At 46.3% G+C, this 14406-nt stretch overlaps 1 protein-coding gene across 1 annotated transcript in view; it reads left to right on the forward strand.

Moving 5' to 3' along the window:
- Positions 1-9918: 9918 nt before the first annotated feature.
- Positions 9919-14406, forward strand: part of HK2 (hexokinase 2) — a 58446-nt gene continuing 53958 nt past the window's right edge. Inside the window, exon 1 of the mRNA XM_016202543.2 lies at positions 9919-10413. Coding sequence (XP_016058029.2) covers positions 10351-10413 — 63 coding nt within the window. The 5' untranslated portion in view covers positions 9919-10350. The remainder of the gene's footprint in view (positions 10414-14406) is intronic.

Genomic DNA, 14406 nt, shown 5'->3' on the forward strand with positions numbered 1-14406 from the left:
GCAGCACAGCTAAACCCATCAACTTTAAGCATTAACTTTGAAAAGTTGAATGATGTTTAAGAAGGGCCTGAAAAGTTAGTGCTGTTTATATTTGTTCTGGGGTTTACTGATCAGTGTGGTAATTTTAAATTCATTTGGGAATTACTCTAGGAGATTTTACCTTTTTTATGTTTTTCATAGTGTTTCATGATTTGCTGTTGGTTTCAAATGAAACTACAAATCTGGCATGTTTTACTGTGAACACTATTTTGTTTGTTTACCTTTTATTGTCTTGTTTTTTCTGTTTGAATGTCTTATGGAAAAAGAGTCTTTGCCCCTGTTTCTGTCCTCGTGTGACTCACCCTCCCCATCACACCTTCCTTTACTGTATTTCTTTATATTAATCAAGGTGCTGTCTAACTCAATACAAAGTTAAGCATGAGACCTAAAGCTCTTAAAAGTGCCCTCGAAGGGGAAACTCTGAAAGTGTTCATGAATTTAAGGAGTCTGGCCAAAGTTGAAAATTATATGCAATTTTGTCATATCCCTTATGAATATACAGTATCTTGTTGGATTTATTTTGTTAGGTTATATTAAACTGAAATATTCTATGATGAAATGTCCACAAAGTATGAATGGCAGCAAATCCTTGCACAGGACACTGAAATTTATAGGGCATAGTCTCCTGGTAGATTAATTGTTCACATTGGGAGGGTTAGAAGTCAGGGATTGAGGTGTCAGGTGGTAATATTTTTTTTGTTTTGTACATGTATATACCTAGGAGCTTTGTAACAAGCCATCTTAAATAAGAATAAAGTTTTTTCATTTGGAGAAAAAAAAAGAATGTCAGCCTCACTGGGATCTGGGACTATAGATTCATGTAATCTATTGTGATTAGGCCATCAGTTTTTAAATTCCCCATCTGGATTACTCTGTAGGAGGCAGGTGCTAGACCCCAGCACCTGTGAAGCAGTAATGTAGGGGACATTGTTGGCTGCCTACCACATCCCTTCTTCTCCCTAAAAAAACCTGATACTGTTTAGGATCCACTAAATGACTACGGGAAAGCGACCGGCCCTCATATCTAGGGGTGGACCCTGATTAGTCTAAGGCAGGCTGTCTCCATCTTGGCACTCTTGACATTTTGGGCTGGATACTTCTTTGTGCGGAGGTGTCTTGTGCATTATAGGATGTTGGTTCACATCTCTGCCAGTAGCACCCCTGATTCCAGTTGAAACAACCAAAAATGTCTCTAGATATTGTCAAATGTCTCCTGGGAGACAAAATCACCCCCAGTTGAGAATCACAGTGTAAGCCAACCATGGAAACCCCATTCTGCTTTCTAGATAACTGTATTAGAATGGGTATGTGACAATTTGGTTAATGAGATCAAGGGGAAAGAAGGATGCTGGGGAGTTTTAGGAATTTTTTTTTCTTTTTAAGGAAGAGACTCAAGAGGAGACAGTTCCTTTTTCTTTTCTCTGGATCTTGTAGTTTATGGATGAAATCTAGATAAGTTGAAGCCATCTCACTATCAGCATGAAGATGAAGCCAACTCAGGAGCAAGGCAGGGCCAGAAGATCCTTAGGAAAGTAGGGCCAGAGCCCTAACACACCTAGGTTGGAGCTTGGCTCACCACCGGGCAGCTTTTTATTTGAAACAACAAATATCTTTATTGCTGGAGCTGAGTGTTCTGTTCCTTGTACCTGAAACCATCCAAACTGAAGTCATCAGGAGAGAGTAGCAAGAAGAGGCAGGGCCCTCACTCATCCCTGCTAGGACAAATGCCTCTTTATTATAAGTACTGTGATACATTTCCCATCATTGAAGTATTGAAGAGATAGGAGGTAAGGAAGATTAGTTGGGTTTTTGGCAAGTTCATAAAAATTGAGCTCCTGCTGTGGAAAGAGCAGGGAGGAGGCTGCTATAAAGATAAAGGACTAGATGTTGCTGAGCCAGGAACAGATACAAAGATCAGAGAAGTGCAAGGGCATTAGCTGAAGTTTAGTGGGAGGAAGAGTCAGATTTAGATGCTACGACTGACAGAGGTTAAGCCCAAAGGCTGAAGCCAAAACACCCAGAGTCACGCTACGGCTAAGATTTTTACCATTGGATGCACATTGCAATCACTGGGGAGTTTTAAAAAGTGCTGACTCCTAGGTCCTACCCCAAAACATATTGATAAATTGGACTGGGGTGTAGCCTGGGCTTTATTTTTTTTAACTTTAAAATTTTATTTTATTTAATTAATTAATTTTTTTAAATATATCTTTATTGATTTCAGAGAGAGGAAAGGAGAGGGAGAGAGGGAGAGAGATAGAAACATCAATGATGAGAGAGTCATTGATCGAGCCCACAATTCCCAGGCATGTGGCCTGACCAGGAATCGCACCCCGATCGCCTGGATCCCAGGTCGACGCTCAACCGCTGAGCCACGCCCGGCCGGGCATAACTTTAAAATTTTAATTTTTGGTGGATTCAAGTGTCTGATCCTATGTCTTTTCCACTCTATTGTGTTCTCTTCACACCAGTAGTTTCTTTTCTTAATTTCATTCTCTGTGTGTGTGTGACTAGATGATATTTGCATCTGCTAAAAAAGACTACATGACAAAGTCGTAGTCCCTTTCCCATGCCTGACTCCCAGTCACCCCGTTCCTCTACCAGGGAAGTTTATGACTATATGCAAGCATATGTTTGTTTTATTTTCACTTTCTTTCTATACACTAATGATGACTTTGGATGCACACTGTTCAGTACTTTGTGTTTTTGACTTCACTGTATCTGGCAAATGATTCCATGTTAATACTTAGAGAGCTTTCCTTTAAAATACAGCCTAGTTATTTCATTGTATGAATGTGCTTTACCGTACTTAACCAGTCCCAAATGATAGGATTTAGTTTGGCCCTAGCCTTGCTGTGACAAACAATGTCCTAGTGAATGACCTTACACAGCATGAGTAGGTATACCTGTAAGGAAAATGGGACCTCAGGGTCAACAGGCAGGCATTCTTGTAATTGATGGAGAGTGTCGAATTGACCTCATGGGGGCTGTGTTCTCCCATCAACAAGAGGCTGGGAGAAAGAGGACCTCTTTCCTCCTGGTAAGGTGAGGTGGATTATCATTATTTGATTTTTGCCAAGCTGATGAGTGAAAAATGGTAGATCAGTATATTTTAAATTTTCATTTTCACTATTCTGAGTGATGTTAATCATCTTTTCATCCATCAAACAGTCGTTGGTTCATTTCCTGTGAACTCTCTGTATCCTTTACCAAAGGGATCTTGATTTCCTTTTCTTATTAATTTGAAGAAGCTCTTTATCTAGTAAGAAAATGAGCCTTTTGTATCTGATCTATGTTTTTGTCTAGGTTGTCTTTTGACTTTGCTTAATAGAGACTCTTTTATGGGTCTTTTATGACATTTATGTTTTTAGTATTTCTTAGCAAATGAACAAGGTTCTTTCCATGGTTTACCGAATTTGGGGGATAGTCTTTTTTACTTTTTCATGTGAAGATTAGAATCAGCCTTTTTAATCCATTATTTTCAGTTGGATTGCATTCACAGCTTACAGGTTCACCTAAGAGGAAATGAAATTCAGTGAAGCACCTGTAAGCCTCCTTACTTGCTCTAGTCATCTGAGTTCCTTGTACATTTAAATTCCTAAACATTTTGTCTTTTTGTTCACTATTACAATAGAAGAAAAGATACCATTAACATTTCATGATTGTTTACATGGCATCAGGATTTGTAAAAGCTCTCCAGCTGGTTCTAATACAGTGGATATATAAGGGCAGGAAGGGGGGATGCAGGGAGAGCCATCAGCTGTCATCCAGGAAGGTGTATTTTGTCACTGGCATTGTTTAGAATTGCCATGGTGATAATAAAAAACCAAACTAACTGAAGTTTTTATTATTGTTTCTAAATTCTCTGTAGCAAGGCACCCCTTATAGCCTGTACTCAGGGCCAACTGCTCCACCCCTTGGTATGCCGCTCTTTCTAAGAACAGCCAGTGGTGAGAACCACTGTCTTGGAGTCTCTTCTGTTCCTGTTCCTCACATTCAATCACTTATCACGTCCTGTTTGGGCTACCTCTTACTTTTCTCGCTTCTTTCACTTCTCTGTCCTTCTGCCATAAGCCTAGTAGAGACCTTCAGCATTCTTCCCCAGGACTTGGTCTCAGTTCCCACCAAGTTTTCCTCCACAGTGCATCCAGTCAAGGTGCTGTGTCTCTGAGTGCTGATGGGATTCTGTGACTTTTCTTTTGGCTGAGCCTTCCCTGCCCACCTGCCCAGCCTTCCTCCAGCCGTTCCCCTGAAATAATCTCTCTAGACAAGAGCACTGCAGGCCATTGGGAAGAAACCAGTCTCTTACATGTCCCTGAGACTCTCCATTTGCTGTTCCTAACATCTGGAATTTCCTTTAACGACTGAGTTCTTTTTGCATAGAAGAATTGATATCATGAGTGATGTGTTTAGGAACCTAGTATTCAGGGTCCACTGCATACCGGGCTCTGAGCTAAAGGCTTTGCATATTCCGTCTCATGATCTCCACTTTGGGGAAGAGGAAACTGGGGCTCAAAAAGTTCCAAGCCCACACAGTGTTCCCACACCAACCTCAGCATGCCATCACACTCTTCTCAAGCAAACTATTTGGGGGATACATGGCCCTGTGGCCATCAGAATGACAGGTCAGACATGATAGCTCTCAACTTTTGCAATGGCATTGGAGGGGACCTCCTGGCAATATTCACAGTGGCCTTTTCTTCATTTACTATGACACTGACTCCACTTGTGGACAGGCACTAGGTTACAGAATGTGTGTGGAGTGGGTGAATCATCCAGCTCATGTCAATTCATTGATAGTAAATTTTCTTGGTATTATTTAGCCTGTTGACTACTTTCTCTTTAATATCCCTCCCACTGAGAACAGATGTCCTATATTTTAACTTTTTTAATATATTTGGGAATTTTAGGAAGCTAATTTGTCTAAGGGCACTTTAAACCTTCTGATGCAGCACATTCAGTGACTTTTGGGTATGGTGGATGTTTGTCAAGCTTTGGACCTTCCCAGTCCCTTTGAACACCCTTCTTACATTTGAGGACTTCTACAAGTTATGACTCCTGATTTCCTGGGCATGTTTTCCCCGCATCCCCTGCAGCTAGGGCCTAAGCTTGTGGCTGAGGTTGTGGCAACCAGCAGCAAGATGTCAGTTTGGAAGCAAATACCATAAAGAAGGAGGTGCCATCCTGGCCAGCATAGCCCCATTGGTTGGGCATCGTTCCATGGCCTGAAAGGTCAATGGTTTGATTTCCAGTTGGGGTGTATGCTTGGGTTGCAGCTTGATCCCCTGTAAGGTGCTTGCAGAAGGGAGCTGATCAATGTTTCTCTTTCACATTGATGTTTCTCTCTTTCCTTCACCCTTCCCCTCTCTCTAAAAAGCAATTAAAAAAAAGAAGACGAAAAAAAAGGTGAAGCTGTGCAGAATTCCTTCTATCAAGGATTCTGAGAGACAGAATCCAATTGTTAAAGGCAACTGTGGCAGATCCTGGCTCCTGACTATGAAGTCCTGTGTCCAGCATCAGGAGTGTGGGCAGAGATGCCTGAGCCCAGTGGCCAGAGTACCAGCATTTCCACTAGTGGAGTTCAATGGTATAACTTGGATATCACTCTTGGGTGGCTATCCTCTGAGCCTGGTTCTCTGGCTCTCCTGAAGATCCTGAGAGGGACTGAATATTCTTTATAAATTCCTTTTCTGCTTAAACTAGCTTGCATGGGTCCTGTTTGCAAATCTGACTGATAAAATGAGGTTGTTGTGTATCCTGTGACTTCCATTTTTCTGTTTTAACTGCTTTTCAATCCCTTTCCCAATCTTCCAAATTCATACATTATAATTGAGCCATGAAACACAGGAGATTATGCAGGTCATTAGGGCCCAATATTAAAGACAACATGATGCAAAGGGTCTTACATATTTACATTTAGAGCAGGCCCACCCTCAGTTTTCAAATCTCTACATAATTTCACACTTACAAGATGCTGCAAACTTGATAAATTTTAATTAGAAGAAGGAATATTTCTCAGATGGTCATCTTTTAGTAAAGAAACATCTTCCCAGGACAGCTCCCTGAAGCCTAGTCACCAGGCTCAGGTTAGCCCTAGGCGAGGCAGACCCAGCCTGGAGTAAAGATTGGCAGTTGTATCCATCAGACCACCCTTGGATGACTGGCCTGTGGCTCTGTCTTTTCCTCTTCAAAACTCCATCACATATAAAGAAACACGCATGTTTGGCTCTCAGTGATAGTTTTCCATTCTGTAATCATTGTTTTACGTATGGATTTTATATCTCTGATTAAAGAGTTAATCCCTGAGGGGCAAGAACCACATCCTGTGTTTCTTTTAGATTTCTCACAGCACTGAGCAGACTGCCTAAACATTGTAAGGGCTTGTTTAATATATATATTTGCTGACTGATTTTTCTCTTGGGGCCGTGGAGTCTAAATTACACGGATGTCTCATCACTCTTCAATGAGAGAGATCTGAGAATCAATAAATAATAAACTACAGGAATTAAGTTTAGAGCCAGAAAAGTTGAAGATACAAGTCTCAGCCTTGTGTGAGTAACCCACCTTAGTTATGTATCAATTGGAGCTGCAACAAGCCTACTCCAACCACCTCCCAGCACTGGGAGCTTTGTAAGAGATAATATGCACTTAAAGTATATTGTGATTATTATCTGGTCTACATGGAATGGGACCTGAGAAGGAAGTGGAGAAGAAACTCTAAAAATTATTGTATAGAGAAGGGACCATAGCTGTCATGACTCATTGGGTTTGGCCCCACCTGACTGGGGCCAACGGGTTTTGTAGCACAGGACCATTGGGTTTCCAAGTGTATTAGGGAGCAGGAATCCTCCTCTTCATCAACCCTTCCTAGCCAAAGTATCAATTCTACCTCAGACTTTAAAATATCTAAACCCATAGCCCAATGCCCCGTCCCACCCTCCCCTGGGTTCATTCCCTGGTCCTCTCCCACAGCTTCGGCTGCTTTCTGCCTCTGGTCCCCGGCCCCCATCAACATGGAGGCAGTTGTTGCTTTAAAAAAGCAAAGCTGATCACCTCACCCCTCTGAGCTCCATTGCATATCTATCTAGTTCTATGTATCAATGGTGTTTCTATATCTAAAGGGGAAGCCCAGTTATGAGGTTATTGGAATCAAGTGAGAGACGTTGGATGTGTGAACTAGAATAGAAGGTGGGAAAAGATTTGAGAAATAATATGTGAAACTATAAATGATGTGTGTGTGTGTGTGTGTTGTTAAACAAAGTGTGAGCCATGGTTATCTCTAAGATGTCTTCTATGATTTATCCAACAAATATTTATTCCAAGTCTACAGAGTGACAGGCACCATTCTAGGCACTGCAGATATGAGGTGATAACATAAAAAAAGGTCCTGCTCTCTTGTAGCTCACAGTCTGGCGAGGAGAATAGGAATATAGAGAAAATCAGTAAGAAATCGATCAGGGCCACAGGACAGTGACTTGGGGAACTACTTGAGATAAAGTGGTCATGGGAAGTCCTTGGAGGGGGTGATACTCAAGCTGAACTTCGGTGAGGAGGAAGAGCGAGCTGGACACAGAGCTGGAGAGTAATGTTCCAGACAGAAGAAAGAGGAGTGCGGGCCCTTGGGGGAGAAAGCCTTTGGTGTTTCTGAGGAACACATGCCAGTGTGAGTGCCAAGCAGAGTACTGGGAAAGCAGCGGCATGAGGTAGAGTGAAGAGGGAGGCAGGAGCAATTTCTATAGAAAGACTTAGTGGTCCTTGTCAGGGGTTTGAATTTTCTTCTAAAATTGGAAACCATTAAGTGGCTTTGAGCCAGGGAGAGACACAGAATGGTTCATACATTCAACAGGTCCCATTGGTGCCCGAGTGAAGGAGAGGCTGTAGGGGTCAGAGTAGAAGTAGTAGGCATAACTGGATATAAGGGGCAAGGTAGGACGGGGTGGGATGGGCTCTGGCTGAGTTGCTGGTGGCTTGACTAGGGCGTGTCCAAGGACATGGGGAAAAGTGGTCAATTATAGGTTCTGTTTTGTGGGTCAAATAGCTGCTTGCTGATGGAATGACTAGATATGAGGGTGAATGGCGGGAAGGAATCAAGGATGGCTTAGGGTGGATGGTGATGCCTTTTGCTGAGTCAACTGGGAAAAGAATAGTTTTGGGAAGAAAAGCTGAGTTCATCTTCGGACATGTTCAGCGTGAGGCGCTAGCCACTCCAGTGGAGATGGCAAACGGTACAGTAGTTGGAGAAATATGCCTGGGGTTCTGGGAAGTCCTCACTGTAGATTTACATGTGTGAGTCATCAGTGTGTAGATGACATAACAGTCATGGGGCTGGGAGGGAATGCCATGGAGAGAGTGTAACCGGATCAGAGGGTGGAGGGCAGCCCTCCTTACCAGTAGAAAAAAACAAGGGCTGAGATGCCTGAAGAGTGAGGTTAGAGGGAAAGCAGGAGGGGGGAGCTTCCTGGGCTCCTACGGAGGAAGGTGTGTCCAGGTGAGGAATTCAGTCAACTGTGCCTGACATCCCTGAGCGGTGGGGCAAGACAGGGGCAGAAAAGTGATAAGAGCACAGGGTTTGGCAACATGTAGGTCATTATGGTGACTACGACAAAAGCAGTTTAGGACCCAAGCTTGACTGGAGTACAGAGAAGGAGGGGTGAGAATGGGTAGTGGGCAAGGGTACATGGCTCTCAAGTTTTGCTGAGAGGCTGGATCATGGGTGCTTTTGCTTTTCCCGTTTGTATATTCTTATTTTCCAACAATGACCATTTATTACTTGTATAATATACACATTGCAGATAGCACTTCACTGTGTATGAGAAAAGGAAGGCTTCCTAGTAGAACAAGGCAGACCTTCATCTTCCCTTCACTGCGACCCCTCCAAACCCAGGCTTGCTCTTCTCCACAAGCACCAATCTCTTGTCTGCTGCAGTCGTTATTTCATTCTTACCAGCTTGCACCATATAAATAAATTCGGAGTCTGATACCAGGTGTTAGCTGTGGCTGTGGCTCCCACCCCTCTCAGCATCCCTAAGCCACCCCACACATATCCTGGATCATTCGGTTACCCACCTACCACCCACCAATTTCACCCACACGTCATCAGTCCCACAGCTACAGACAAAGCTCATTTCCCCCTGCCTTCTACTTTCCTGGCTGGCAGAGCAGCAGGATGGGGTAACAGGGGAAAGAAGAGGGCCTCAAAGTGAGACGCACACGGGTTCCTTCCTCCACCTGCCGCTTATTATCAGTGTGACCTTAGGCAAGAAAGTCTCTCTCTTAAGGGCCCTGTGCCTCAGTTTCCTCACTTGTAAACGAGGTTAGTAGAAGCCACATCTTATCAGTTTTGCAATGCCTGGAATAAAGTAAGCAACAGCTGCGGTGGCTCACTCTGCATGAGCGTGGCGAGGATGGTTCAGTCACAACAGGCGAGAACTAAGATGCTTCAGAAATGTGACCTGCCAGTAGGGCCCCTCACATGACTGGGAGATGCCAGACCGTATCTGTCTCCTCGCACAGGGCGTGTGCTGGTCCGGTGACCCGTCTTTCCAGTCGCCTCACACACCGGGTCTGTGATCACCCGCCCCTCACCCATAGCTGAGCCTGACGCGGCGGCGGCTCAGGCGCCTTTCCTGCCCAGCCTCCTGCCACGGACCACACGTCGCATCCCTGCGCTCGGCCCCGCCCCCGGCCCCGGGCGCGCTCCTCCAGCTCGCAGCTCGGGTGTCCGAGCGGCCGCGCCCACGGGCCGTGAGCGCTAATTGGCTGAGCTGAGGCGGTGGGCGGTCCGGGGAGCACACACCCTCCTCGCTCAGCCAATGGGCGTGTGCGCGTCATTGACTGGCCCGCCAGCCGGCAGCCCCTCAATAAGCCACATTGTTGCACGAAACTCGAGCGCTGGAGTCCTGAGCCGCCGCTAGCAACGCGGAGTCACCAAGCCCAGAAGACCTGCGAGCGCGAGCAGCGCGCGAGTGAGCTGGACAGGTCCGATCACCCTGGTAGAGCCGGGCTCCGATTCTTCCCAAGTTGAGCCTTAGTGATCCCGTGGCTGAAGTTAGCGCCTTGACAACTGGGCAACCCGACACGTCGCCGGGAGTGATTTTTTTGGGAGCCTTCTAGCAGTTTTGATTTCCCAAACCTGTTTCTAGAGACCGGAGATCCTTCAGCCGGGCGGGCCATCGCTGTTAGCCTTTTTTGTGGCCGCTCGGACTCACCGCTCCCGGTCGCACCACCAGAGCTGTCTGACCGCGCCGCCCTCCTTCCCCGCAAGCGCTCCAGCCTTCGTTTCCCAAGTCGGCGCCGTCGGGCCGTGGCAAAATGATCGCCTCGCATCTGCTCGCCTATTTCTTCACGGAGCTCAACCATGACCAAGCGCAGAAGGTAAGTCAGCGCGGGCGGGGGTGGCTGGCTCGCCTCTGACAAAGTTGTGTGGTCCCCGCCTCTCTCTCCCTGGTCCCTGCCGAAACTCTCCTTCACCTTGCGGGAGACACTCTTCTTCCCCATTCCGGGCCGAGGAGGCGGAAAAAGTCTGGGCGTCCGGGAAACTCCCTCGCTGGAGGAGCCCGGTCCGCTAGGCACCGGCAGGCTCGTGCGCGCGTGCGGGGCACCGGGGCTCGCGCTCCGCACCGCTCTCCCTCCCTGCCGCGAGTGCGCGCTCGCGCTTTTTTTTTTTTTTTTTCCTGGAGGGGCGGGTCACCTGGTTGGTAGTCTTAGGCTGATGGGCCCACGTGGGAGGAGCCCCTCTTTCGCTGCCCGAATTCCGGCGAGAGCACGTGGGGAGATCGTGGCTGGGGGAGGAGGCTCCGCTGCCGCGTGGGGCTGCCGGGAGGCTCCCGCGCCAAAAGGACCGCGTTTTGGGAACGTGTGGTTCCCTTAGGAGCCCCACAAGGCCTTTCAGAGGTGGGCTTGGGGAGGAGTGACCGACTCGGGAGAGAGGTGGGAAAGGGACAGTGAAACTCCGCCCGCTGCGCCCCCTCCCCGGAACTGAGGTGCCCGGAACTGAGGCTCCGCGTGGGGCGCCCCATCCACCCCCAATCCCCCAATCTGCCTGGGAACTCCCCGGCCTTGGGCCCCCAGGGCCCGCCTCCAAATGGGGGGCGGACTTGGGATGTTGCTTTTGCTACTCCTGTGAGTTACTCGGACAGGATCAACTCCCCCCGCGCTCGCCACTCCCGTCTTCCCTGAGATTTTTCTTGTTCCCAAAACGAGATTTTTCCTGCCTTTGGCCCTGACCTGTCTGTCCACCTCGCTCTCAGCAGCTACTCCCCCCCCCTTCCCCCCACCCCCACCCCTGCCCCAGGCCCGAACTCTATCTTCCGCGCGGTCATTTACATAAGAAAGAGCCTCCGGCCAGGCCGGGAGCCTAGCTTTCAGCGCCTCCGGGCGTGGGGGTGGGGCCTGGCTGGGCCCGAGGCGCTCTCACTCTGGGTAGAATTGTTTCAGAAATGCTCAGGGTTTCCGGATTGGCTCTCCTGGCTGTGGGCTTCAGTGAGCACTAGAGAAGAGGGGATGGCCTGAGGCGGGGTTGGGGGGTGTCCAGTGCTGTGAGGCAATGACAGAGCGTTGCTCAGTTACATACTTGAAGTTTCTGTGTTTCAGTGGGAACACATTTTTGGGAAAATGTCTTGACATTATCGTTTGGTGGGGCAACGTGCTCATACACCCATTTTGGGGATCCTGAGAGCAAAGGATAGGATGGTGAATTATTGTCCTTGGTGTTTTTAGAGCTGTGGCAGATGACCCCCAAATAAAGCATGACATCACCCAGTCTCAGACTGGAGTAGGGAGCAGAGGGCTGCTGTTTGAATTGAGTTTTACTCTGCGTATCAACGGGCTGTTACTCTCTAATTCATTGCTGGGATGTGGCCTTGCTCTGCACTTTAGTTCAGTTTATTTAAGAACATGTCTGTGACCCGGCAGGATTTGACAACTTCTTCGGGCTCCTCTGCCCAAGGAGTGAGTTAACATTTGGAAGACTGTCATCCCTTGGCAAGTCCTAAAATACAAAGCTGTAGTATCTTTCATCCTTCTCGGTTGGGCCAATGTCGCCCCAGGACATTTTGATTCTTTTACAGATTTATTTTTCCCCACTCCAGAAGGGGGGCGGTTAGGACAGGAACCGTGGAGTTGTACCACCCTCCTGGCCTGGAAGGGTGGCCATCTCTTTGGGAAGAGAATTATCCAGGGTATCTGGAAATGAGTTCTAAACTCTGTTTTGTGGTGGTTGTTTTTAAACTACAGGACCCTGAGCATGTCACTTTGTCTCTTTGGACTGTCGATTTCTTTTTGTAAAATGCGGGTGACAACAGTGGCCTCGTTCACTTTACGGAGTTTTGATGATTAAGCACAGCAATGAGAAACCGTCCTTCTTCTAGGCTTCTCTTCACTACCCTTGCAGCTAGCTTCCTTTCTACAGGGGAAGGGTCTGGGGGACATTTGGGTGTATTTCCTCTAAATTACCAATGGAGGCAGAGTTGAGTCAGGCCTTTCATTCACCAGGTGTCAGAAACTGGGACTTTGCCTCCTGACTTAGGTGTGCACAGCTATTTGATTCCAGCTGCAATTACATGGGAAGTAGGAAGAGAATCAGAGGGAATATTTTGCAAGCATCTTTTCATGTTGCCGCTAGAAGGAAGAATTAGGAGAGAAGGAAGACGTGATTTTAATTTTAGAGTCTTTTGAAAAGGTCTTGTTTTGGACTCCTCAGAAATCTTCATCATACATCTTCTGGGTTGTAGTCTGAGGGATGGAAAACTTGGGTTCACCTGCTCAGAACTAGCCCTATCAGAGTCACTTGTCTGTGGAGGGACAAGCTCAGTGTTTTATGCCATTAGAAGGGGAGTAAGGGTTATTTGTTCATTTTTGCCGATGGACACTGAAAATCTAGAGAAACACATATAGCATGTACTGTGTACTAGGAACTGTTTTAAGCTCTTTACATATGTTAATTCATTAACATTCACAATAAATCCATGAAGTAGATACAATTATAGTAAGTCCTCAACAGTAGGCTCTATGACATTAAGTTGAATGATGTCCTATGTGGTTAAATGAAGCACAGTTTGCCTCATTTGTTCAACTTGTAACCTAATACTTAGTATCCTAATACTGTCCCTTCCCTGCTCAGAAGATAACCCGATGGTAGTAGGAATATTTTGTAGCTTTTGCTAGCCATTCATTTGTTTTGTATTATCAAACTTCTATTTCAGAGCTCTAGGAAGCATACTTTCTTCCTTTACCCCTGAATGAATTAAAATTCTCTCAGAGGCTCCTCAGACAAAGCCAACATTTAAAAAAAAAAAAAAATTTACTTTTCAAAGTTAAACCTTTTCAGCACCCTAAGGAGTTTGAGGGCAGCAAGGGGCCCTTTTCCAGGGGGAATCAAAACAACTCAAACCACAGCAGATTTCTTGAAAAAACTTGGCAGCCAAAGTAAGGAGATCTGATGCACTAAAAGGACCCAAGAACCCAGAAAACTGGCTTCCTTTGTTCAGACGCTTCTGGTTTAAAAGACAGCTCTTGATAACGGGTTTCTCATTATCATTGTTGAGTTTTGAAGTCAGCAAGTTTGGTTTGTTTTCCAACACTGTGTGTTGTCTGTCTTTGCCTTTCCAAAGCAGTGGGAGGAAGGGGGGGATAAGGGAGCAGAGGCGGCAAGTCGAATCCCAGAGTTCATTGGCTGCCTCTTAGGATCACACTTCGTGGATCACACGGCATGCTTCCTTGCAGTCTAGCGGATGTTTCTGCTAACTTCTAAAGCAGGTCTCTCTACCTCAGTGCTATTGACATTTTGGGGTGGAAAAATCTCATGTGAGCTGCTGTCCCAGCCTATCTATTTGGGCAAGAATTCCACTCTACCCAAATGTACAGGGGCAAAACCTGTTTTTTTGTTTTTTGTTTTTACTCTTCCTTTAGAACAGTAGTTTTCAACTATTAGTGATTTTGCCCCCCAGTGGACTTTCATAATGTTTGGAGACATTTTTGGTTTTTATAAGGCATGTGGGTTGCATTGTGTTATTGCATCCAGTAAGTAGATGCAAGGGATGCAGCTAAACATCCTACAATGCACAAGACAGTCCCTCCACAACAAAGACTTTTCTGGCCCAAAATATGTTTAGGATGAGAAACTGCATTAGAAGAACATGGTCACCCCCCCCCCCCTTCAGTTTTATAGTGGTCATACAGCTAGTTAGTATCTGCAATGAGGACCATAGCTCTTAGCATTCAGTGTGCCATGGCATGGGACAGTCGTGGTGGGAGTAGCCTTTTACAAAAGATGAATTTAAGGTGAAGTTTGCCGATCCACAGCAGTCAGCAGATGTCCATTACCCCTGGCTGAAGGGTGGGTTACCTGGGTTACTGTTTTTCTGTCCT

Source organism: Miniopterus natalensis, chromosome 13 (assembly GCF_054644295.1).
Source record: "Miniopterus natalensis isolate mMinNat1 chromosome 13, mMinNat1.hap1, whole genome shotgun sequence".
Taxonomy (NCBI): domain Eukaryota; kingdom Metazoa; phylum Chordata; class Mammalia; order Chiroptera; family Miniopteridae; genus Miniopterus; species Miniopterus natalensis.